At 34.9% G+C, this 24,850-nt stretch overlaps 1 protein-coding gene across 1 annotated transcript in view; it reads right to left on the bottom strand.

Annotated features, from left to right (window-relative positions):
• The window catches only part of DMD (dystrophin), a 2,022,175-nt gene that overhangs the window by 1,642,632 nt on the left and 354,693 nt on the right, over window positions 1-24,850 (bottom strand). The window contains exons 3-4 of the mRNA XM_081043053.1: window positions 20,353-20,445; window positions 18,784-18,861 (exon numbers count right to left, since the gene is read on the bottom strand). Of these exons, the coding sequence (XP_080899179.1) occupies window positions 18,784-18,861; window positions 20,353-20,445 (171 nt within the window). The remainder of the gene's footprint in view (window positions 1-18,783; window positions 18,862-20,352; window positions 20,446-24,850) is intronic.

Genomic DNA, 24,850 nt, shown 5'->3' with positions numbered 1-24,850 from the left:
TTAGCCACTTTATGTATATACATATGTATATACATCCTCAGATACTGATGCTTCTATTGTTATTATAGCTATTTCCAGAAACATATCTATTAGATCAAAGGGGATATATATTTTTAATGTCAGTAGGTGTTTCTTTATAAAAAGGATTTAGCATTCAATATTTTAACCAGCAATGTCTAAGAGTAGGCTATTACCTTACCAGTAATGGGTGTTTCTGCTTTTTCATTTTGCTTATCTTATCGATATAAAGATATTCCATTATTAATTTATTTCCATGATTCCTAGTACATTTGGAGTATCTTTTTGTATGACTGACCATTACAATTACATGTGTGAATTGTCTGTTACTATGCTTTTCTCATTTTTCTATAGGGTAGTTTTCTTTTCCTTCTTAATTTTAAGAGCTCTTTGCAACCAACAGCTAACATTTACTGAGTACTTATCACATGCAGATATGGTTATAATCGATTTCATATAGTTCAGCATAATAGAATTTTTGCATTTACATTCAAAAGTGAGACTGTCATACATTTAATATTTAACTGTTTATTAACTGCTGGTAGTAAGGTTATTGTGACATCACAAAAAGAATTGCAGAGTTCTATCTTTTTATATTCTCTCAAATACCTTAAAATATAAGAATGATTTATTCTTTAAGGATAGGGACAGATGAATGGATAAATGAAGTGTGGTATATGCATATAATGGAATATTTTTCAGCCTTAAAAAGGGAGGAAATTCTGACACATGCTACAACAGTGGATAATTCATATGTGAAGAATCCTGGCATATTTTTCAATGGTAGATCTCTAATAACTTACAAATGTTTTCTGAAGTAATTAATCTAGTTTAATTTTGTACTATTCTTATGTCAATTTTAGTAATTTGCTTTGTAGTACCAAATGATCCATGTCATGAATTTTTCTAAATAAATTTTACAGACTTGCTTATAGTATTTTGTTTATTAGTTTCAGGTGTATAAAGCAACAAAATAGGTAGACATTTACACCCCTCACAAAGTGGTAACCCCCCCAATCTACTACCCATCTGACAAACAGCTGTTACAATACCATTGACTATATTCTCCATGCTGTATTTCATATCTCATGTATATATATATATATATATATATATATATATATATATATATATATATATATAATTACAGTTGACATTCAGTATTATTCTACTCCAGCTTCAGGTGTACAGCGCAGTGGTCAGGCCTCTACACAGTCTATGACGTGATCCCCCTGATAAGACCAGTACCCATCTGACACCCTACATAGTCTTTACAACATTATTGATTATATTCCTCATACTGTGTTTCATATCCCTGTGGCCATATTGTGACTACTAATTTGTACTTTCTAATCGCTTCACCTTCTTCCCCATCCCCAACCCCTCCTATCTAGCAATTAAAAGTTTTTTTAATTGATTCTGTATTTGTGGCTACACATCCTTTCTCATTACCAATCTTCTCTATTTTCCATTATCTCCGTATTTTCTTTTGTTATGATTAAAAGAGGTTTATCTATTTTGTCGATCTATTCAAAGAGCCAGCTTTTGAACTCATTCAACCTATTTTTTTAAATTTTCTATTTGAATTCACTGTTCATTATTTTTTAAAATAATAAGATATATACTTAATTTTTTAAATTTCTATCTTTAAGAAAATCAAGGCTAGAAGTTTCTCTCTGAATACAGCTTTCAGTCTACCCACATCTCATCACACTGAAAATATGAGATCGTCACTAGTTTATGTACATTTTACAAGAGAGAAACAGAATCTCAAAGATGCATAAAACTTCCACAAGGTCAGATTTCAAAACAGGTCTAGATATGACAGATAATTCCTTAATTAAATCTAGAGAATTCTTCATGAAGTGCCTTAATAAGCTCTCTCTAAATTAATAAATGTTGCATACCACCATGTAGACAAGGAATATTACTTGCTTTAGTTATGTTCTGTCTCTTGCTGTATATCTCTTCTTCAAACTACCAAGTACTATAAGCAATAACAATAATGAATAATCGCTAAGACTCGAGAAGAGGGTGTATTTGTCATGCTTGAAGAGGATTGTTTATGGTTTTGATATTACAACTGAATGCCTCATACTGACAGCCTAGCCAGTTTGGACTCTAAATTCTCATATGCTTGGTGTTGTTATAATGCCATCTTTCTTACTACATAGCCATGAGTGATGCATTTTTTAAAAATAAATACTAACTATGCTTAAATAATCATCACCATGCTGCATTATGGCTTCTAACTTTTCTTTTACATATCTTTTTCTAATATATGCTCTGAAATTATATCTTTCAAAATTCTCCGTCTAATTTCTAAATAACTGTGAAAAGGGAAAACAACAATTAAAATATGTTAATATCTGTGTTTGGTGAATAATTATCCATCTGTCTAGTAAGCAAAACAAAAACATTTATATGATATATATGTTAACAAATGGACTCCCTGTGAGAGAGAGAGAGAGAGAGAGAGAGAGAGAGAGAGAGAGAGAGAGAGAGAGACAGAGACAGAGACAGAGAATCAGTGTTGTGACAAGCACTAGATAGCAGGAAATTCAATATTGAGGTCACTAAAGATGCCAAAAGTTATGTTTTTCTGTTTTGCAAAATGAAAGCAACTGATACCAAATGAATAGGTGTGAAAATTGACATTGTATGCGAAAATTAAATAGCTGCATTGAATTTTGCACAAACAAGGTCACCTACACAGGAATATTGGTTTTAGCTGTTCCGGCAAACAGCCCTAAGACTCTACACATGAAGTAATGTTAAATTCTGGCTCAGAGTTTTGCAGTGTTATCTATGGAAGATGCTTTATTCAAATGCAATTTAGGAGAATAAAAATTCTCACCATTTGCCTTGACAAAATGGAAACATATTGTGGCTACAGCAGAATATTTCAGTGTAAACTAAGGAAAACATCCCTGAAGTCAGGCTAAGCAGGTTGCAAAAAATGCACCTAGGAAACCTAATGAATTGGTTTGGAGAATATGTTAAGTCTCCTTTTCTCTAGTTTCTTAGCTCCTCAGCCCCTGGCTTTGATTACTCTTCTAATCAGTTTCTGAATCCTAGACTAAAGATTGCTCCTAGCCTGAATCACAGAATGTCTCTCACCCCTGCTTCAGATAACTACTTAAAAGCCTGTGACTTCCCAACATCCCAGATAAGCCATTCTGGACCCTCCAGACCAGCATACTTGTTGAGTGTAATCATTGAAGTCTAATGTTCTTTCCAACCCATTCTGGGCCCAGCTCCTGGACAATTGAGGCCACCTAAATGACTGGTTGAATGGCCACAGGCTCTATAGAGCTAATGGATTTATTAATTAAAATATATTTTTCCTCATTCAGGGGCCTTGGGGATACAGAGCATAGCCCAGCAAGATTGCCAGTCCCAACCAAAGAAGCCAACGTGGTCTTCCAGGCAGATGTCAAAACCCCTTCCTCTCATCTGAGATCAGACAGGGCAAGAGTTCCCTGAATCCCCTAATAGGTAGGGACAGCTCTATATCCCTGCCCAGCAGGAAGCAGATACAGAAGAACAGACCTCCTGTCCCTCAACTTCCCATAGAGATTTTATGGGGATCACGTCTCTCAAGGGGAAAACAAGGCAGGCAGTTAGAGATAGGCATTGGGTCTCTGCATTAACGCCCAAACCACTTCCCCTCTCAGCCCAAAACTTCCCTTTTTCACTGTAATTTATCTACCCCTATGAGAAACAAACAGGTACAAAATACCCAACTAAATTAAATCGGTCATTCACACCTGTGCAGTAAAGGCCACAACGACCTGCATTTCACCTGGGACTCATTATACCATCATTATAATATCATACATGTGCCCAGAAGTTCATTATAACAGACTGAATTCTGGAAAGAACATGCACTGTCTAAAAAGATAATAGCCTCTTGTCAATTACAGTTGTCAATCAAGTGGTCCCACGCCCGCAAAGAAACAGCCCATTCTAGAGAAAAAACAAGATAAAAACTCCAAGTCCTCACCAGTCAGACCCTTTTTTTTTGAGCCTTTTGAGCCTCTTCTTTTGCTCGGCCCACTCCAAACTCTTTGTAGAGTACTTTTTCTCCTAATAATGCCACCTTGGGCCCTTGAGCCATTCTCTACTCAGATCCGCTTCTTCTATTTCTTTGAAGTGTACTATCTCTTCTAATAAACTAGTCTTTCACTACTTTGTTTCTGTGTCTCATTCAATTCTTTGCACTAGATGCCAAGAACCTGGACACCGCGCCAAGAAGAGCCCACCCTCCGGTGACAGTCTGTTGTTACCCATTTTGTGTGAGGACACAAATTGAAGGCAATTACTATTCTGTTCTCACGCTAGTACTTAGACTAAAATATCTGATTTTGCACAAAACTATGTATTTAGTAATTTATGATTAATATAGTATATCTCACAGAGCACTGTTATTTCCTGGTGCTCCACATCCTAAATGAACTTGTTAACAACCACTGGGCTATGAAAAGCAATTCTCTTCCATTGCTTATTCAAGAGAGCAATGTTTGTTTTATCCCAGGTTTTGTTTATCCCCAGTTCCTTCAGGGCATGTATACAATCTAACATTGTCAATAATATTTTCTACAAGCTAAATTTAGATATCCAATGGTGGATATAGTAAAAGGATTTATACACACACACACACACACACACACACACACACACACACACTCGTGAGGTCTAACAATTAAGTCCATGAACTTGTTCCAACGATGTTGCTAACCTTTTCTGATATCAGAGGGATTATTCATTCTGAATTTGTACCAACTGGACAAACAGTTAACCAAGTTTACTATTTGGAAGTGCTGAAAAGGGTGCATGAAAAAGTTAGACAACCTGAACTTTTCGCCAACAATTCATGGCTCTTGCATCATGACCACACACCAGCTCACACGGCACTGTCTGTGAAGGACTTTTTAGCCAGTAAACAAATAACTGCATTGGAACACCCTCCCTACTCACCTGATGTGGCCCCCAATAACATCTTTCTTTACCCATCGACAAAGGAAATATTGAAAGATAGACATTCAGGACATCAAGGGTAATACGAGGACAGCTCTGATGGCCACTCCAGAAAGAGTTCCAAAATTGCTTTGAAGAATTGACTAGGTGCTGGCATCAGTGCATAGCTTCCCAAGGGGAGTACTTCGAAGGTGACCGTAGTGATATTCAGCAATGAGGTATGCAGCACTTTTTCTAGGATGAGTTTGTGACCTTAATTGTCAAACCATGCGCACGTGTGCGTGTGTTTTACTATATAGATATATTTAAGATTCAAGACAACTTAAGAAAAAAAAAACGTGATTTAAAGCAAACCTGAAATGTGATAGTTTAGTGAAAGGAGATTACTAACGTGGACAGGTTTATATTATTTTTAATTAGCATTACAGGAAGAAGACTAGAAGGATGAGTTCATTGAATATAAAATGATACACACTGACTTTAGAATGCAGAATATTTGACATAAAAATAGCTGCAATAGCCAGTCAAAGAATGAAAATGGAGGTTCTTAGGACAGAGCAGAAGAAAAGACAAAAAAAAAAGATAAATAAAAGCAAGGGAGTGATATTCCTATGATGTCTCTGACAAAGTTTGGAGGAATAAAGCTTTGACAAATTTTTTCATGCTTTTTAAATTTTCAGTGGTGGCATGGAGATAGATAAACTTTTCCAGTTTGGGTTTGTAAATCATTTTAGCATTTGCAGTTCCAACTTGGACGCTGTAGAAATTTATATCTCATTCAACAGGGAACCATCATCTCTCCAATAAATGATATTTACCACTACTTGCCTTTTTAGACAACCACTGAGAAGGGCATTCCATAGCTACGGGCATTAATGAAAACATCCTATATCATTCAGCCAACTAATATTAGGTTAGGGCTAGAAAGTTCCTTATATTTGTTTCAAAGAATGTGGTTCTTCCAGAACACTTCAGATTTCAAAATTTCCTTTATAAATTTTATAAAGTTCCTTTATAAAGTTCCTTTATAGGAAAAACATAATCTGAGGGTTTTTTTTTTTTTAATTAGGAAAGGGGTAAGGATAATGGTAAACCAGCTTTTTAAACTTTTATTTATTTTTTTAAAATTTATTTATTGGGGTGACAATTGTTAAATAAATGAAAAATGCTGCAAATTAAATCTTATACAGTAACTTCACATAGAATGACAAGATTATGAAAGGAACCATGAAATACCATCTTTAAAAATTTGGGCAGATTTCCATAAGCAGAATCTTAAGCAATAACTAACAGGGTTAATACCATACATTGAAATTTATTATATGACGATCCCTCCTGATAGATACTTAGACCTCACGCACGTATTTCTATTACTCATTCTATTTATTTGGTTCTTTCATACCCACACATTTCTTTCTCATAAATGGTTTATAACTGAGAATTGCCTTCCAATATTCTACACAAATAGGATTTTCTTTTTAAATATAAGTGCCTTTTATAAAACATCGGTCATCATGTAGTCAAGGTAAGGAGACTTCTCCATATTGAAGAGAAACTCCTCCAGTATTTATATAGTCCTTCCAAACATAGTGCATTTAAAAGATCACAAATGCAGGAAAAGCAATGTAGTTTCACTGCCCTGCAGCATATGCTTTTATACTGTGTTTAAGATTTATTTAAAATTTTAAAACTTATGGGCATAAATCATACCTATTTTTTTCCACTGAGAGATGCATGTACTAAATCTTTTACTATTCAATGATTAATAGCTCAATATATACAACTAAAGGATGGGCTGCATTGGCTATTGTGGACTTAGCTCTCTACTGGCAGGTTTTCTCTATTCCCTCTCATATCTCCATATTCCAAAGACTATTTTTTATTTTATACAAATATGGATTTTTACATTGGGACATACCTTTTAAAAGCACATTTTGATCTAGAATACATCAAAAGACTTAGTTCTAAGCACTCACTATGAAAATGGTATCCCTACCTTCAATGATTAGGCTTTACGTATTTAGTCATTCATTAAATATTTTTGACCATTGGCCATATGCCACACATGAAACACTGAGGACAGAGATCAACTAAAAAGATGGACTGTTTTATCCAATGGCTTAGATTAGCAAAATAAGTTGAATTTTCTCTATGTTTTGAATGTATTTATCATCCTAATCATATATCACAAGGTAATTCTTTTTAATGGAACGTTTTTTTACTTGCTTATATACTGCCTCTTTGACAATAAAGGTTTGAAGTAGTTGATTTTAAAAATCTATAATGCTAAGAAAATATAAACATAGATTAAGTCTTTTTAGTAGGTAGAAATATTTTTTAAAAAAAGAAAACATAAACATTAAAATAGTGAATGAAAATCAAAACAAATATATCAAAACAGAAGTTTTAATGCAAGTAGCCTTATTGAACATGAAATGCAGAACAAAACTTTTTGTCAAGGTAGCTTTTGTAACTAAGCAAAATTTTGTAGGTGCAATATTATTACTAGAGGGCATCATTTGAGAAAATGGACGCTGTACTCAATAATAATTTCACAACATAGAATAAGATAAAAGATGTATACATGTTCAATATAACATTACTTAACTTGAATTTTTATAAATATAAACGTTTTGATAAATATCTTACACCTGGCAATATAGAATGCCACTTCAATTACAACAAGGACCTATATAGTAGCTATAAAGTAGCCACAGATTTCTAATCTTGAGCCATGTATACTAATTTCAAGGAAAAAAACTGGGCACTAGCAACAAAGAACAAATTTAAGATACATGAATAACATTCATTATAATAAGAAAAAAATTTAAATTATAATACAATTTGTAGCCATATTATTATAACTATCCCAGAGGCTATCCATTTTTAAGTTGAATATGCAAGAAAAAACAGACTATTTTCCCTTGATGCAAGAAATACACTGGGGGGGAGGATAAACAATTCATATTATGAAATTATTTTAAATGAGAACTAGCTCCATTTTAAGAGTCATAATGCCACATCGCATCTGAATATGAATTTAAAGATTACAGATATACTGTATATCTTTTTATATTGCATAGAAGAATATTTTGAAATAAGTACAACCATTTCTATTAGTACATTTCACAGATGACAAAGTGGAACCAAAGTCATGGAATCATTTGACAAATATCTTGCAGTTCGTGAGCAATGGGGTTAAAAGGGTATACTTCTTCTGGATCCCTATAATGAATATATGTAAGGTGCAGACATATTACATGCCTATTGTGTGGTCTGAAAATTCAGTGTAAGAAATAATACTTGTCTAACATAAATTAACTTAAATATTTGGAATGTATATCCGAACACTGGATTTTATGAGTAATAAATGGAAGTAGTTTATATTCAGTCCAAGATATTATGTTCTGACATACTCCAAAATATATACTATATGGCTATTTAAGTTTCTGAATACTTAAGGAACACATAAAATACTAGTTTTAAAGAATACTTTAGAATCCTCTTTAAGCTCATATGCCAGCAAGAGTGAACACTATCATTTTTCCGATCAGTGATATTTGACAATCATTCAGTCTAATTCAGTGACAATTTTCAATGATGTGATGACGAAAATATTTTAACACAGCTGACATTTGAATTTTCACCCTAGACTTTTTAAATACTCACTTTGGATTTGTGCTTTGATAATCTTCCTTGTGCTTTAACAATAACAATGATATTATTTGCTTGGTGCAATCTCACATTATACATTGAAATTACTTGGTAAAATTTTGCCACCTTGTCATAGAAAATTGATAAGAGTGGTGTACTGAACGTAATTATGAGATCTACAAATGTGTCAGCTAATATTAAATCATATTAAATCAGTAAAGTGCTGGTATATGCCCAGGATGTGTTTCAACACTACATTTTTTTTGTAAGAATCTTTAAAGTAACGGTGGAGTGCATTCTGCAACTTTACGAAGGCATTGACTTCAGGTGGTGGGCACACAATAGAATATAAAGATGTACACCTGAAAATTATAAAATGTTATTATTAACCAATGTCACCCCAATACATTTAATTTTAAAAAGGCATTGAAATTCATAAAGTATAAACATGGAAATCTTGGGATGGAAGAAGATGAAACAAACTGGGATCAGCCAATGAATGGAGAGACAGGTAACACGCATTTTGATGGCAGTTTAAAACACCACAGACAGTCAAATCTCCTTATCGGATTTTTCATGGCTAAATTCCTTTACCAGTGTAAAAACTCAATATTAATCACCTAGACATAAAATAATTAAAAGGGCAAATCTCTGGTAAAGGAAACTCATTGACTAGAACTTAGTTTTAGATTTAAGGGGGACAAAAATCTATCAATAAACAAGTTTAAATGACCCATTAATTATCGTGTCATTTGAGAGAAGATAGGGTTAAAGACCTATAGAACTGAATTCAGAATGCCTGATGAAGGAGACTACTCACAGACAAGAGTGGAGAAAGGTAAGGAATGATAAAATGGCAGTATCAGAGATGTTTCCACAGTCTCTGCAATTTGCTCTATCAACTTCAACGAGTCACAAATACGTAAATGGAAGCTGTGGATACTGTCAGGGCCCAGGGTAGACCACTCCAAGATATCCCACAATGGTTAATTGATTATTTTAAATTACAGTTACTTAAGAAACTGTCTGTGCAAGAATAAAATCCCGATCTCTGTCCCCCTAAAAGCACTAGATAAATCTCCCAAGTGATAAATGCCCTCCCTGATTCTGAGGGCTGAAACAGAACCTTATCACAATAATTAAGAGTCTAGAGTGGGAAGCTTGTATAGACAAGCCTTGTAACTTACCATGTTTCCCCAAAAATAAGCCCAAGCATGCTTTTTCAGGTTCACATCCCCTGAACATAAGCCCTAATGTGTCTTTTGGAGCAAAAATTACTCTAAGACCCGGTCTTATCTTCGAGGAACACGGTACTATCCAAACCCAAACTTTGTTTAAATTCCTCACTAACGAATACCCAAAGCTGGCTTGCATTCCTTTCTAATAAGCACTAATTTTCTTTGTCCTTTCAATTTCTCACAAAATTATTCTTTTTTAAAATTTATTTGTGTTCTAAAAAGCATAAAAAAGTGTAAGGTGCCTGGTTCGATCAATTCTTTGAGCCTCATTTTATGATCTGAGCTTCATATTATGATTCTCCCATGCACACGTATTAAACTGTTTTTTCTCCTGTTAATCTAGTCTTGTGTCAATTTGATTACTTTATGATTAGTCCTATCATAAGAACTAAAGAAGGATAGAGGGGGGACATTCTCCCTCTCTCCAGCAATACGTTCTACCATGACCCGGCGAGTAGACAACTATAACCACCTGGTAGAGTCATTGCCTCTGTCACAGAATTTTGTAACTTCTTTTTGCAACCACAGCTGACATTATTAAAAGTGAGCATTGCTCTCAGCAAATACTGTTAATAAAGGTATCACTGCAACTAAAAGTACTTTCTTCTCAATAAGTGGTTTTTGAAAATAAATTATTGATACCAGGGATAACTTCATGCTAAAACAGCCACTACAGAGAATGCAGATCAGAACATAAACGTGGTATCTGAGCTTTACAGAGCAAAGCTGTGAGTGGCATTTGAGTAAGGATAGTAAGTTAGAAGGCAGGACACAGAAAGAAAAGGATACTGAGGCACAGGGGCAAATTGAGTTGCTACTTTAGAACCAGGGAATGTGTTGCAACTAGTCATTTATGGCAGAGGAATAGGTCAAGGTGAAGTAGATCCTAGGAAGAAAGGAGAAGACAAAACGAACTTGACCTAAGAAGATTTTAAAACTACCACCAAGTATCCTTTCAAAAAGAAGCTTCTAAGACCCTTTAACAGCAGGGAGATACACATTCATATATATTTTTTTGAGTGATTTTAAAATTTGGTTTGTGGATAGATTTGTAAAATTGGGAAGCTCCTTATGGTTTTCTAACAGCAATGATCAATTTCTTAAAAGTTTAAATAAATTTACCACTGGTTCCATTGGACTCAGAATCTTTTGTGGGAGGTTTTGTTGTTTTATTTCTTAAGTTGTCTTGATTACTGAGTAACATGCTGTATATTTCACTTTGTTAATTCTTCTCATTTATTATTTCAAATAGAATATAACCCAATTTAATCGATTTTTTATAATCAACATACAAAGTCGGACAATTAAGTTCGTGAACTTGTGGCAACGATGTTGCTAACCTTTTTTGATATCCGAGGGATTATTCATTATGAATTTGTACCAAAGGGACAAACAGTTAACCAAGTTTACTATTTGGAAGTGCTGAGAAGGCTGCATGAAAAAGTTAGACAACCTGAACTTTTTGCCAACAATTCATGGCTCTTGCATCACGACAATGCACCAGCTCACACGGCACTGTCTGTGAGGGAGACTTTAGCCAGTAAACAAATCACTGTATTGGAACACCCTCCCTACTCACGTGATCTGGCTCCCAGTGACTTCTTTCTTTACCGAAAGATAAAGGAAATATTGAAAGGAAGACATTTTGATGACATTCAGGACATCAAGGGTAATACGACAATAGCTCTCATGGCCAGCCCAGAAAGAGTTCCAAAATTACTTTGAAGGGTGGACTAGGTGCTGGCGTCAGTGCATAGCTTCCCAAGGGGAGTACTTCAAAGGTGACCATAGTAATATTCTGCAATGAGGTATGTAGTACTTTTTCTAGGATGAGTTCATGAACTTAATAGTCAGACCTCATGAAGTTCAGTGTAGATTCAATGTTTGGTTTCTATATCTCTGTGCTTATGTTTAATATTTTCTACTATGTTTCAATTGTATATATTTGCTTTCTTCCTCTTCTTCCTGATTAAATTGTTAACAGATTACTTTATTACAAATAACTAGCTCTTAAACTTATATAGTGTTTCTTCTTTCTAACTCATTGATTCTTCACTTATCTTTTATTTCCCACTTTCCTTAGAGCATTGTTTCTTTTTGTAACATTTATGGTTGAAAGCTTGAATTAATTTATCTTTTTTTAATGAAGATAAAGCAAAGGCAAAAATTAAACCTCTATGGAAAAGTTGGGCCATTTCTCAATGGTTTGCTTATGGAATGCTTTGTCCCACAAAAATGGTAGATGTATACTCTTGATTTCTTATACAACACATTCTAAATTAAATTTAATTTTTTAAAGTATTATTAATTTCTAGAGTTATATTATTATTATCAAAAACTATGCACTTTAAAAGTTCTTCTTTTTATGTATTTAATGATTTTTGCTGCATCCTAATATATTCCTGTTTTTGTTTGTACATATGGTAAGAACATTTTTTATTTATCTTCCACTATTCCTTTAGTAAATATTTATAGCAGGACAGAAATTAGAAATTACTCTTTGTCTTCCTTTTCTGGCTCTGGTGTTCCTCTGAACAATGGAAAGAAATGCAATGTCAGCTGATTCCAAAATTAGCCAGAAACCACCTCCACTCACTGTCAGCAAATGGAAGAGGTGGCATGATCTCAAAAGTGAATGGGTTCCTGGTACACCCAGAAAGATTGGGCCCTAGACAGCATTAAGGTTCTCAGTGTAGAAATTTCCAAGTCCTCATTTGATCAGAAAATACAGATACCTGGAATACTAGTTATTTCTATTTGCTCCCCCCCCCCCAGGTTCCTCATTCCCTTTGTATGAGATAACTCCATCACTTGGGATCTCCTACCCTCTGGTTTCTGGTTGGGTTCAACCAATGAGTAGCACTGGTGGAACAATGATTGGATAGAGAGACAAAGGTATAAATTTTCTCCCATCTCGCCCAGAAGAACATGAGTTGAGAGTAACTGTCTTACTTAGATACCTACTGTCACAATCACTGCCCCTCCCACAAGATTAGAGCTTTCATCAGTTTAAGATATGAGCTCTCTCTCCCATTGTCTCTTTAGGTTCAACAATAGTAAAGGCTATAAACTCATGTTAGTCCCTAGGTGCTTCAGCATTCATATTTAGTTCCTTCAATCCTGCCCACATTTCTGTATATATTCCCTTCAATACAATCTCTTCCACTTTGTCCTTGCATAAGACATCTGTTTCATACCTGGACTGTTAATGAAACAGTTGGCTTCACAAGAGGACTTGAGCTTGGATGGTGACTATATCAGTGGATACTTCAATGGATGAAAGATTAATGGCTTTTTCCCTGCCTGAAAGGCATCACATGGGTTTACTGATTTCTGGCCATTTCCTAGGAATAGGGAAGAACATTCCTACTAATGACAAAGTTAGAATTTTCTGAATGCCTCTTGAGTGCTCAGATTTAGATTTGGTTCATTTAAATCAAATGATAAACAATGGCTTTTCTTGCAAACCAACTTTATGGGGGAGGAACTTTATACATAATACACATATTTTATAGAATCATCTATGCTTTGGAGTGTCAAGAAGGAGGAAATCACTATTAAATCTACAGTTTATATATGCTATTTTCATCCTCAATCTTTTTTTTTTTTTTTTTTTTTTTTTTGCTGCTAAATGTGTTATAATCTACAATGGCAAACTAAAAGTTCTGAATAAAAATATATTTCCATCTATTTTTCCTTGTGGTTTTAGTAATATTTCGATTATTCAATAAGTTGTCTTATGTTTTAATTATTGATTATAACTGTTGGATAAAAATGGTATGCTTTTTAAATAATTTTCTTATGTTTCTTTCCTATCAATATTTCTATCTCTGATTTTTAAATGAATTTATCTTATTACCCATTTAATTTATAATAACCCTTTTACTTTTAGTCATTGTCATCACATTCAGAACTAATTTCAAACCCTAACTATGGCTCCCCATGTTTTCCCCTTCCCAGCCCCACCCTGTTACCTCTCTGATCCCCTTCTCTCCGTTTTTTTCCCACACTCAGTTCTATCCACCTACTGAGTCCTACTTCCCAATGTTTTGTGTTTTTTTTTCTTCTCAAGTTCTTTCTATTCCTCTGCCTGAACCATTTATCTATAGATAATCCCATATATTACTCCCTCACTTCCTTCCAGTCTCTACCCATGCGACAATTTAACCAAGAAGTATTCCCACACCTCCTATTCTGTTTCTTCTTCATTCACTTAGCTATCACTATATACATTACATATGTTTAATGTCCCCTGATATGTGACTGTAAACTCCATGACATAAAGGGTTGTGTTTCTTCCTACCACTGCAGTGTTTCTACTGCCTAGAATATAACCTGACACATAGCAGACACTCAATAAATAATGTGCTGAGGGGGTGGGGGGGGTGGGTGATGAGGGTAAAGGGGATCAAATATATGGTGATGGAAGGAGAACTGACTCTGGGTGGTGAACACACAATGGGATTTATAGACGATGTAATACAGAATTGTACACCTGAAATCTATGCAAATTTACTAACAATTGTCACCCCAATAAATTTAATTAAAAAAAATAAAAAAAATAATGTGCTGAATGTAAATTCACTAACGTTATTCTGTTTAAGTTATGATTATGCAAAATCTCCAATTAACACCTCCTATTGTTTATGCTAATGTTAGAATTTGTGATTTTTAAAAGGAAATTTTAAATAGTCCTACCTACTATTTATTTGATGTGTTGGTTTATTTATATCCTGCCCCAGGCTCATTTATTCATCTGATGTAGAAAACCCAAGCCCATCTAAAAAAAAATCCTGCCTTGTACATTCTCTTTGATTTAATTGCGTGTTTGTTTATTATGGTAATAGTCTAATAAGCATGTCGCTTGGAATATTTTCCATTTCTTTTGTACTTTCTTTCACTACAAAATAATTGAGAAGAATAAAGTGATAATAAATTTACCTTTGAACATTTGTATTCTGTGTCTGTTGGCCTAGGACTAATTCAGGTAAAGGTTATTTCTCTCTAGGTGTTGGCTTCCACTTGAAAATGTTTTATTTGAGATTCTGTCCTTTAACACAGACACTTCAGTTTTCTACTGTTCCACATTAAGGCTCTGATTCAAATGGGAACATTGTGGAAATCTGCTCTTGAAGCGTTCCTTCTCAAATTTAAAGCCTTATTTTGGGATCTTTGCCTGCTAAAACAGTGGAAGGTTCTCAAAGTTTTGTGTAATTGGAAAAAAATATGACCTTCTGAGAAAATACCCATAAATTGTGAGACAGGTTAGTTAGCATGTTGTTAGGTAAACAGGGAGGTCCCTGGTGAAATAAAGAAAAGGCAGCTATATCCTAAAACTCCAGGTTCTGGAATGTCTCCTTCACTCCAGGACAGGATATGAGAATGCACTTTGAGGTTACTTCTGTGCTGTGCAGTGCCTGGCCCAGTGATTTGGAAAGGTTTTTACATCTGTATGGGATTCACTCCTGACCCTGGAGCTGACCAGCCTCTAGGAAGCACTCCCCGCCGCCCCCCGGTTGCCTGGCCAACTTCTCCTTCCTTTGTTCCACCACCATCGTGTGCCTATAAAACCTTTTGGAAATATTAAGAGGGGGAAGGAAGTCTTAGTGACAGGGAGTCCACTGTCTTTCCTCAATGCTGGCATTTTGGAATAAAACCTGCTTTTCTTTCCACCAACCTCGCCTCTCGAGTTTTGACTTTCGTGTAGCGAGCAGCAAGACCTTTTTAATGGTAAAATCATAGTAGGTAAACTTTTGTGCCTCATTTCTTTTGCTCAAATCTCTTTGAGGAGATTGATCCATCTTGTGTATTGTGGGTAGCTATCACTTGTTCATTTTCATTGTTTTATAATATCATATCACACAAATGAGACAGGTTAGTTAGCATGTTGTTACGTAGCCAGGGAGGTCCCTGGTGGAATAAACAAAGACAGCCATATCCTGAACTCCAGGTTTTGAAATCACTCCTTCTTCCAGTACAAAATATAACAGTGCCTTGAGGTCCATCACAAAATTCCTTTTGACCTGACAAACGGAGCAGATCTGATAGATAAGAGTGGGTTATTTTGCTAATCCCCTCAGGATGGGCAAGCAGAACAAACCTGGTAGACAAATTTCATTAGAAGATGCCTTCTTCAAACAGGTAAGAGAAGATATAAGAATAAGAGCCTTGGCCCCATGCTGGGCACTCCATTTGGGACACCCTCCCCCTTGGAAGCTCTGACCTTTGCTTTTAATAAACTATCCTCTTTTTTAAAACTCCTCGCCTCTCCCTTGGTCCATGCTTCCATTCTTCAGTTTCACAAGATATGATCCTGACACTCACTCAAAAATCTCCCACATCACAAATATACCACAGTCATTTCCAGTTTGGGTTATTACAAATGAAGCTGCTATGAACATTTTCATATATATATATATTTGGCAAACAGAAATGTATTTCTGTTAGTGATATGCCTGAGAATGAAATTGTTGAGTTATAAGAATTATGCATTTTCACATTTAGTATATAATGCCAAACCATTTTCAATGGTTGTCTGAATTGCATTTCCACCAGTTGGTTGTGAGAATTCAAGTTAACCCATATCATCATTGCTGGCATTATTAGTCTTTTTAATTTCAGCCATTTTTCTAAGTTTGTATTAGCATCTAGTTGCAGTTTTAATTTAAATTTCTGCAATTACTGCCGAGGTGGAACATTTTTTTTATATTATTCTTGGTCTTTTGTACATCCTCTTTTGTGAAGTTCCTGTTCAAGTTTTTTACCCATTTATTTCTATTCATTTTCTCATGATGTTAAACCTAAAATTAAAAAACAACTATAAGGAAAAATCATAGGAGAGACCTCAAATATTCAATAGTATAGATTTAAATCAATGTTGATCATATTGCAAACAGGATTTATGTGGAAATTAAGAAGATGAATATGGAAATACAAAGGATCAATACAACCAAGAAAATACTAAACAAGAAAAAAGTGGAAGAACCTAGTCCACCAGATACCAGGATGTATTATTATAAAACTGCAGTAATCCATGTGGCATGATTTTTGTGCAAGTACAGACAAATAGCAACGGAAGTGAGTTAAAGTCCTGAAATAGAACCACGTATGCATCGACAAAATTTTATGACACACCTGGTATTGGACAGCAATAGGTAAGCAACATTCTTTTTAATAAATGGTGTTGTGTCACTTAGATTCCAAATGAAAAAAAGAACCTGAATCTTAACCCATTCCTCATTCTGAATTCAATAATCAATTCCAGGTGAAATATAGATCCAAATTCAAATGGTAAGACAATCAAGCTTATTTAGATAACAAAATATAATATCATAATGACTTTGGGAAGGCAAATATTTTCACACAAAATTATAAAGTGAGCATTTATAAAAATGAACCACATCAAAATGAAGAACTTATCTTTATCAAAAGACACCACTGAATAATAATGAAATCAACAGAGACGGAAAATATAATGGCAATATAAAGGACTTATATCCAGAACACAGGAACAACTTTTAATTTTGATGAAATTCAAGTTAACTTTTTTCTTTTTGAATCATGCCTTTGGTTTCACAACTAAGAAATATTTGGGTCTCCCCAAGATACAGAGATTTTCTTTTATGGTTTCTCTGTTTTGTTGCCAGGATTTCTTTTGTCCCTCTATTCAAAATTCTGAAATGAATAATTATAACATATAAAGGAAACCCACAGATTCATAATCAATAATCTATGCAAAAAATCCAAAGCTCTTATCAGACAAAATCCATGGCTACATTACTCTACTATTTTATAGGAGCTCCAAGACCCTGTTTTTTTAATCTGACATTTTCTTGGTGGGTAGAGATCAACTATCAAATAGATTGAATCTAATAATTCTTAGAATTTTCTGCTGTTTTCCTTGATTATATATTGTATAATGGAATATGGGGAATTGATATCTAAAAAGACATTTTCTTTGTGTGCAATCCCAGGATCTTCAAACAGTTTTCTTAATGTACGTGAAATCGATCTTTCAAAAGGTTCTATCGGACTAAATACTGAGGCAAACATTCTATAGACCATCTTATTCTACCTGCAGAAAATTTGAAAATGTAGTCAATCACTTCAGAAAATAATAAAAATGCATAATATTTCTGTAATTTCCATAGGTTAATTATGACAATTAACCCAAATTCTGAAAATCAACCAAATGCTGCACAGCTTTTCCTTCCATTTCCCACATGAACTGATCAACATTTGAGGGAGTACACATCATTACTTACCTATCACTGATTATGGTTATTTCAAGAGTATATGATCAATTTATTTGAATTTATCCCTGAAAGAGAGATGTAACTAGGAAGCTACTAAACGTGCCTGGCAAAAGTATTGGTCGATTAGAAAGACTGTGGGAAGTTAATAAGAAAGGAGAACTGCCTCCAATGCCATGACAGAGGGGAGGAATCTCAATGTCACTCTGAGGAGACAAGAACTCCTTTAATCTCCACACTTACTTAGCTATGATTGTTGACTTTTTGTAATACCACACATATACTTTTATCTAAATTTAATCAAACATAGATGAACAGAAAACAAATTTGCAGTTCTTACTATGAGTTGAAATAGTGGTTTTTCTCTGTAACTTTCATACTTGGATGTGGCGTCTAATAAATGTTGGCTGAATTCAAACAAACTATCACTATCATGTTTGAACACACATGTGCATTGACTTCCTGAATCACATTAACCATAAGCAGACACACATGAACTAGAACATGTGCTCTTAATAATAACTGATTTGATTTATAAGAAAACTTGAGGTACTTTGCTCTGCATTTGGGGTCAAAGGCCTCACTCAGACATCAAGCCTGCTATCTCACAGTACCCAGATTCTGTCCAGGGCTCCACTTACATTATTTTTCTGCAAGACCCTCAGTGCCTTGTTGACATTGTTGAGGGCATGAACTCTTGTGGATCCTTTTTCTTTTGGCTGAAAACAAAATGAAACAATGTTTACTGCCCAGAAGAGAGACTGACAATCGACTACAAATGGAACAGTTTATACATTTCACTTCTAAGTTTGAATATTTTAAATGAACACAAGCTGTGAAGCATTAATATAATGAATTTAAGTGCTTTGGGCTAATTGTCCTTGTCATAGGACTTTCATAGCATGAATTGGACATTCCTCAAGAAAAATGATAGCACTTTTGTTTTCTTTACAAAAGCTATTTAGATTATGATCTCTTCATTCTACAGCCCAATGGGGGTTAGTGCATCACCACAGAGAAACATCAGCATACATAAGGACATTTGTTAATAAAATAGATAAGTGAGTTAATTTCTAGACTTTTTAGGAAAGTGTAAAAGAGATTTGGGCCTAGCAAAGTTATATAATGCCAAATAGGGTTAAAGAAAACAATTTCTGTGAATATTATCTTATTTCTCTTCGTCATTGAAGCTCAGACCTCAGTCATCTTTCGTATTCCAACCCTCACTGTCAATCACAAAAGTCATATCTTGTCCTTTAATTTTTAAAATAACATTTGCATAGTTCATTACAATATATGGATGGTTAATTAGTTCATTCAGTTGTAGAGTTTTAGAAAACCTACTATTATGATACCTGCTGTATTTACTCCTAAAATGAGATCTACCCTCTTAATCAATTTTTAAGTGCAAAATAAGGTATTGCTAACTATAGGCACAATGTTTATAGCCATTCTCTGGAACTTATTCAAGTTTGCATAACTGAAACTTTATATGATGAGATATTTTCCATACCTCATGTTAAATGTTCTTAGCACAACAAAAAATGAACTTAAAAGGTCATTATGCAGGCCCAGCCCCGTGGCTCAGGCAGTTAGAGCTCTATGCTCCTAACTCCTAAGGCTGCCGATTCGATTCCCACATGGGCCAATGGGCTCTCAATCACAAGACTGCCAGTTCGATTCCTCGCGTCCCGCAAGGGATGGTGGGTTGCGCCCCCTGCAACTAGCAACGGCAGCTGGACCTGGCGCTGAGCTGCGCCCTCCACAACTAAGACTGAAAGGACAACAACTTGACTTGGAAAAAAAAAGTCCTGGAAGTACATACTGTTCCCCAATATAGTCCTGTTCTCCTCCCCCAATAAAAAAATCTTAAAAATAAAATAAAATAAAAGGTCATTATGCATAAAACCCTTTATAAAAATACATTCAATAACAAAGATACCACATATTGAAAGTGAGTATCTATTAATTGACATAAATTATATAATGAACATTTTCACTTTCTTGTTCTGCATGATAGACTATGCCAAAACAAAAATAATATTGTGCGACTGTTTTATTCAGGAATAGGTCCTATATTGCTAGTTAAATCGGTAATTGGTAAATTAGTGAATTTTACTAAGATCTCATAATAGTGTTATGCTGAGTTTGTTTCTGGTCTGAAATTCTCCCAAGGTCAATGTGAACTTCTTTATAAATAAGTCACATACCAGTTTTTGCCCTGTCAGGCCTTCGAGAAGGTCTAGGAGGCGTCTCCCATCCTGCAGGTCACTGAAGAGGTTCTCTATGTGCTGCTTCCCAAACTGAAATATGAAATATACCCAGTTAAACAAAGCACGCTTCCAGTGATCCATTTCTATGGTTATGGCTTTGAAAATTTAAAGCTATGTTTAAGAATATTTGGAAGTAAAAGCTAAAATAAACAAATGGGACTATATGAAACTTAAAAGCTTCTGCACAGCAAAAGAAACCATCGACAAAATAAAGAGGAAACCAACTGAATGGGAGAAGGTTTTTGCAAACAGTGCAGCCGATAAGGGGCTAATATCCAAAATACAAGGAACTCATGAAACTCAACAACAAAAAAACAAACAACCCAATTGAAAAATGGGCAGACGACCTGAAGAGACATTTCTCCAAAGAGGACATACAAATGGCAAATAGACATATGAAAAAATGCTCAACATCACTAATCATCAGAGAAATGCAAATAAAAACCACAAAGAGATATCACCTCACCCCAGTCAGAATGGCTATCATCAACAAGACAAATAGTAACAAGTGTTGGAGAGGCTGTGGAGAAAAAGGAACCCTCATACACTGTTGGTGGGAATGCAGACTGGTGCAGCTGTTATGGAAGGCAGTGTGGACGTTCCTCAAAAAATTACGAATAGAATTACCATATGACCTAGCAATCCCTCTCCTGGGTATCTACCCAAAAAATCTGAAAACATTTATCCATAAAGACACGTGTGCTCCAGTGTTCATTGCAGCTATGTTTACGGTGGCCAAGACATGGAAACCAAAATGTCCTTCGATAGATGAAAGGATAAAGAAGTTGTGGTATATATACACAATGGAATACTATTCGGTGGTAAGAAAAGATGATATAGGAACATTTGTGACAACATGGATGGATCTTGAGAGTATGATGCTAAGAGAAATAAGACTGAAAAAGCAGAGAACCCTATGATTTCACTGATATGTGGTATATAATCCAAAAACAAAAAAAGAACAAGACAAACAAATGAGAAACAAAAACTCATAGACACAGACAATAGTTTAGTGGTTACCACAGGGTAAGGGGGGTGGAGGGTGGGAGATGAGGGTAAGGGGGATCAAATATATGGTGATGGAAGGAGAACTGACTCTGGGTGGTGAACACACAATGGGATTTAGAGATGATGTAATACAGAATTGTACACCTGAAATCTATGTAATTTTTATAACAATTGTCACCCCAATAAATTAAAAAAAACAAAAGAATATTTAATGTATGTAATTCTTGTTTGTTTTCCTTTTTTTTCTTTTGGCTTTTTTTTTTTTTAAGGCGGGTGCAGCTCACAGTGGCCTATGCAGGGATAGAACTAGTAACCTTGGTGTTATTAGCAACAGGCTCTAACCAACTGAGCTAACCGGCCACCCCTGTATCTAACCCTTTATCTGCCAAGGGTGATGGATGGAAAGAGAATCTCCAAGTAAAAAACAAACAAACAAACAAACAAAAAACAATATACGATCTTTACTATGTCAAATCTATTACATTTTTTAGGGTTGGATTTCTGTAGTTTAATTGATCAGTGTTTTTCAATGAGGTTTCTATGAAGGAGAGAAAAGATGTTTAAAATATCAGGCAGTTGGGCACGGGGGAAGTAAACACAGAAAGAAACAAAGACATTATACAATTTGCCCTGGATAGGTGTATAAAATTTAACTGTTTTGTGTACTTGGAAATATAATATGTAATCATAGAGGGTTCACCATCTTTCATCCATAAAATAAGTTTTCTCTGCATATATATTTTGCATGCTGCCTCAGAATGATACATTCTCATATAACCTGGCTCAAATTTTAGAAAGTTCTGATTTACATTGAGTTGAAATTGGCCAGTGAAAGCTTTTCATCTTTTTTCTTCAGTTCCCTACTTGGGAATTATACTGAGAAAAAATAATAGCCACTAATAACATGTAACATTTTGAAGTATAATAACTACTCATGAGAAACACTCCGCTAAACGAGCAGATCTTATAATCATTGTGACATTTCTGTGAGGTTACCAATAATATACTCATCTTACAGATGAAACAAAGAGATAAAACATGTGTCTCTTTGTCATAAGACTAGAAGGTGGTCAAACCAAGATTCTAACACAGATCTGTCTAACTCTTGAGTCCTTGTTCTTTCTATTGTATCTTGCTGTTTCATTAGCTATTTCCTCCTTCCATCTGATTATCTTACAAATATTTTATTTCTTCGGCCATGCCCGCAAATATTTTCTTTTTCTGGTTTAAAACTTACAATCCCTTCATATGAAATCATTCACAACTCTTCCATCACCCACGTTATCTAGAAAGCCCTAATTTGTCAGTGACAGATATTTACTGAGCACCAATTAACCTGAACTTGGTACTAGAGCACAAGCTGGTAAACCAGACAGACATAACCCCAACCCTTGTGGATCTTCGTGTGCCGCAGGGAAAAAGAAATAGTACTAACACCTGAAATCTATGTAAATTCACTAACAATTGTCACCCCAATAAAATTAATTAAAAAAAAAAAAAGAAATAGTACTAAAAGGTAATACTACACAGAAACAAAAAAAAGGACCCAGGAGTACATAACTGTGAGAACTCCCATAGTCTGAAGATCAGGGAATACTTTCTCCAAAACATCAGGTGATAGGTCTAACATTAGCCTTCGGGTGATTGGGCTCTTTTCATCCACTCCTTTGATCACATTCAAACATTGCATCTCACACAGGTCAGGGAAATGGAGAAAAGCCCTGGTTGGTTTCCAGGTAAAAGGCAAACCTGAAGCTTCCAAGACTGAAGACACAGGATTCGGGTTCTCCCTACAGCCAGGTAGCCATATTTATGACAAGTTCAGTCAATGTCTAGGTATTTCACTTAATGAGAACACTCGACCCTGGCAAAAAAATCCACCAGCCCGTCTCTGTCCACCTTTGGGAATCGAGCCACATATGTGCTTTGACAAAGATAACTACAAGATATTCTTTTGAAATTCTACTCAAATAGTTCTGCTTAAAACTCCACAGCTAAAAGAAAACAACAGAAACACTAACAGGCTGGAATTTTTTAAAAGGACCTTTACTACCTATAATGTACAAGTAAATCTTAAAACAACAATGCCATTTTCATGAACATTTAAGGAAAGCTTTCTACTAATAAGTAAAGGAAATGAATGTATGTCTTATAATAATTCTGTCAAGAATTTCATATATAACCTGGAATAACTTGGCATTTGAGAGTAATATTAAGGTTTTATTTCCACATTGGTTGAATGTCTATAATGCCTTGAAAATGCTGCTTTGGTTTTTCACTTTTTCAAGAGGAAAATTTTACAGATGCTCTTGAGAAGTGTGTGGCTTTGAAACTTATTGACAAAAAGAATATTGCACACTGAGATGTGTCAAGTTTTGAAGAAAATAAAAGTAGCTGACAGAAATACTTGTTCTTATTAAAAAAATATATGTCTAGATAGAAAGATGATAGATAGATAGATAGATAGATAGATAGATAGATAGATAGATAGATAGAAGGTTGTGGGTGGCAAAATGTTCATTCAAGAAAAAGAACAGAGACAGGGAAAGAGGTAAATCTTCGGGTACAAGAAAAAGCTCAAACACCAAGGCCATAGGGATCATCAAGCATCCAAGACACGAGGATGCAGAAAGCTTATGCTTTTGGGAGAGGAGTCTAAAAAAAGGTCATTAAAGCAAACAGGATCTTGCTTTAATCCAAACTTATACACACAGACCCAGTATTTTATAATTCTCCCTTTGAAACTGGAATCAAACAAAATGGAGAGGGAGTAAAGGAATGCAGGCTAGTCAGAGGCCTCCAGGCACATCTAGTTGGAGGACCTAAAAAGCAGAGAGGTGACAGAGAAAAAGACAGTTCCTGGTATCATAGATAACTTTGAAAACTCACAGAATCGATGATGTATTCAAGTATCACAATTGAAATCCAATTTCTACTTGTTATACCCACGACATTCTCTAGTAGAGTGCTTCTCAGAATGTTCCACCCAGCATCCTTCTAGCAGATGAGATTGAATGAATTTATCCCAGAGTCTAGCAGCATGAATTACACAGTGACTACAGGTTCAAAAGGTCCAGGAAAGCACATGTTTTAAGTTAAGAATTCATGGAGATTGTGCATTCTTCTCTTAATATATGTCAGTTTTAACTTAAAAGTAATTTCAAGGGCTTTTGAGTGAAATTTCTCCTATGGTCTAATTAAAATGAAACTGATGCTTAATGAAATGTCTGGTATTTAGCTTGCAACTTTGTGTAACTTGAGGTGCTCAGTCTTATTCCTGCTATACTACGCATATCCTAGGGATAGCAAACCTCATTTCTCTTGGCTAGTTTTCCTGTCTTTCCTAGATTCAACTCCTCATTCCACAGCATTATAGATATGAGTACACGTTTCAGAGGCAGAAATAGCTGACTTGTGAACTCGTCTC

Source organism: Rhinolophus hipposideros, assembly GCF_964194185.1.
Source record: "Rhinolophus hipposideros genome assembly, chromosome: X".
In the NCBI taxonomy this organism is placed as follows: domain Eukaryota; kingdom Metazoa; phylum Chordata; class Mammalia; order Chiroptera; family Rhinolophidae; genus Rhinolophus; species Rhinolophus hipposideros.
This window is presented reverse-complemented; position numbering and strand designations above follow the sequence as displayed.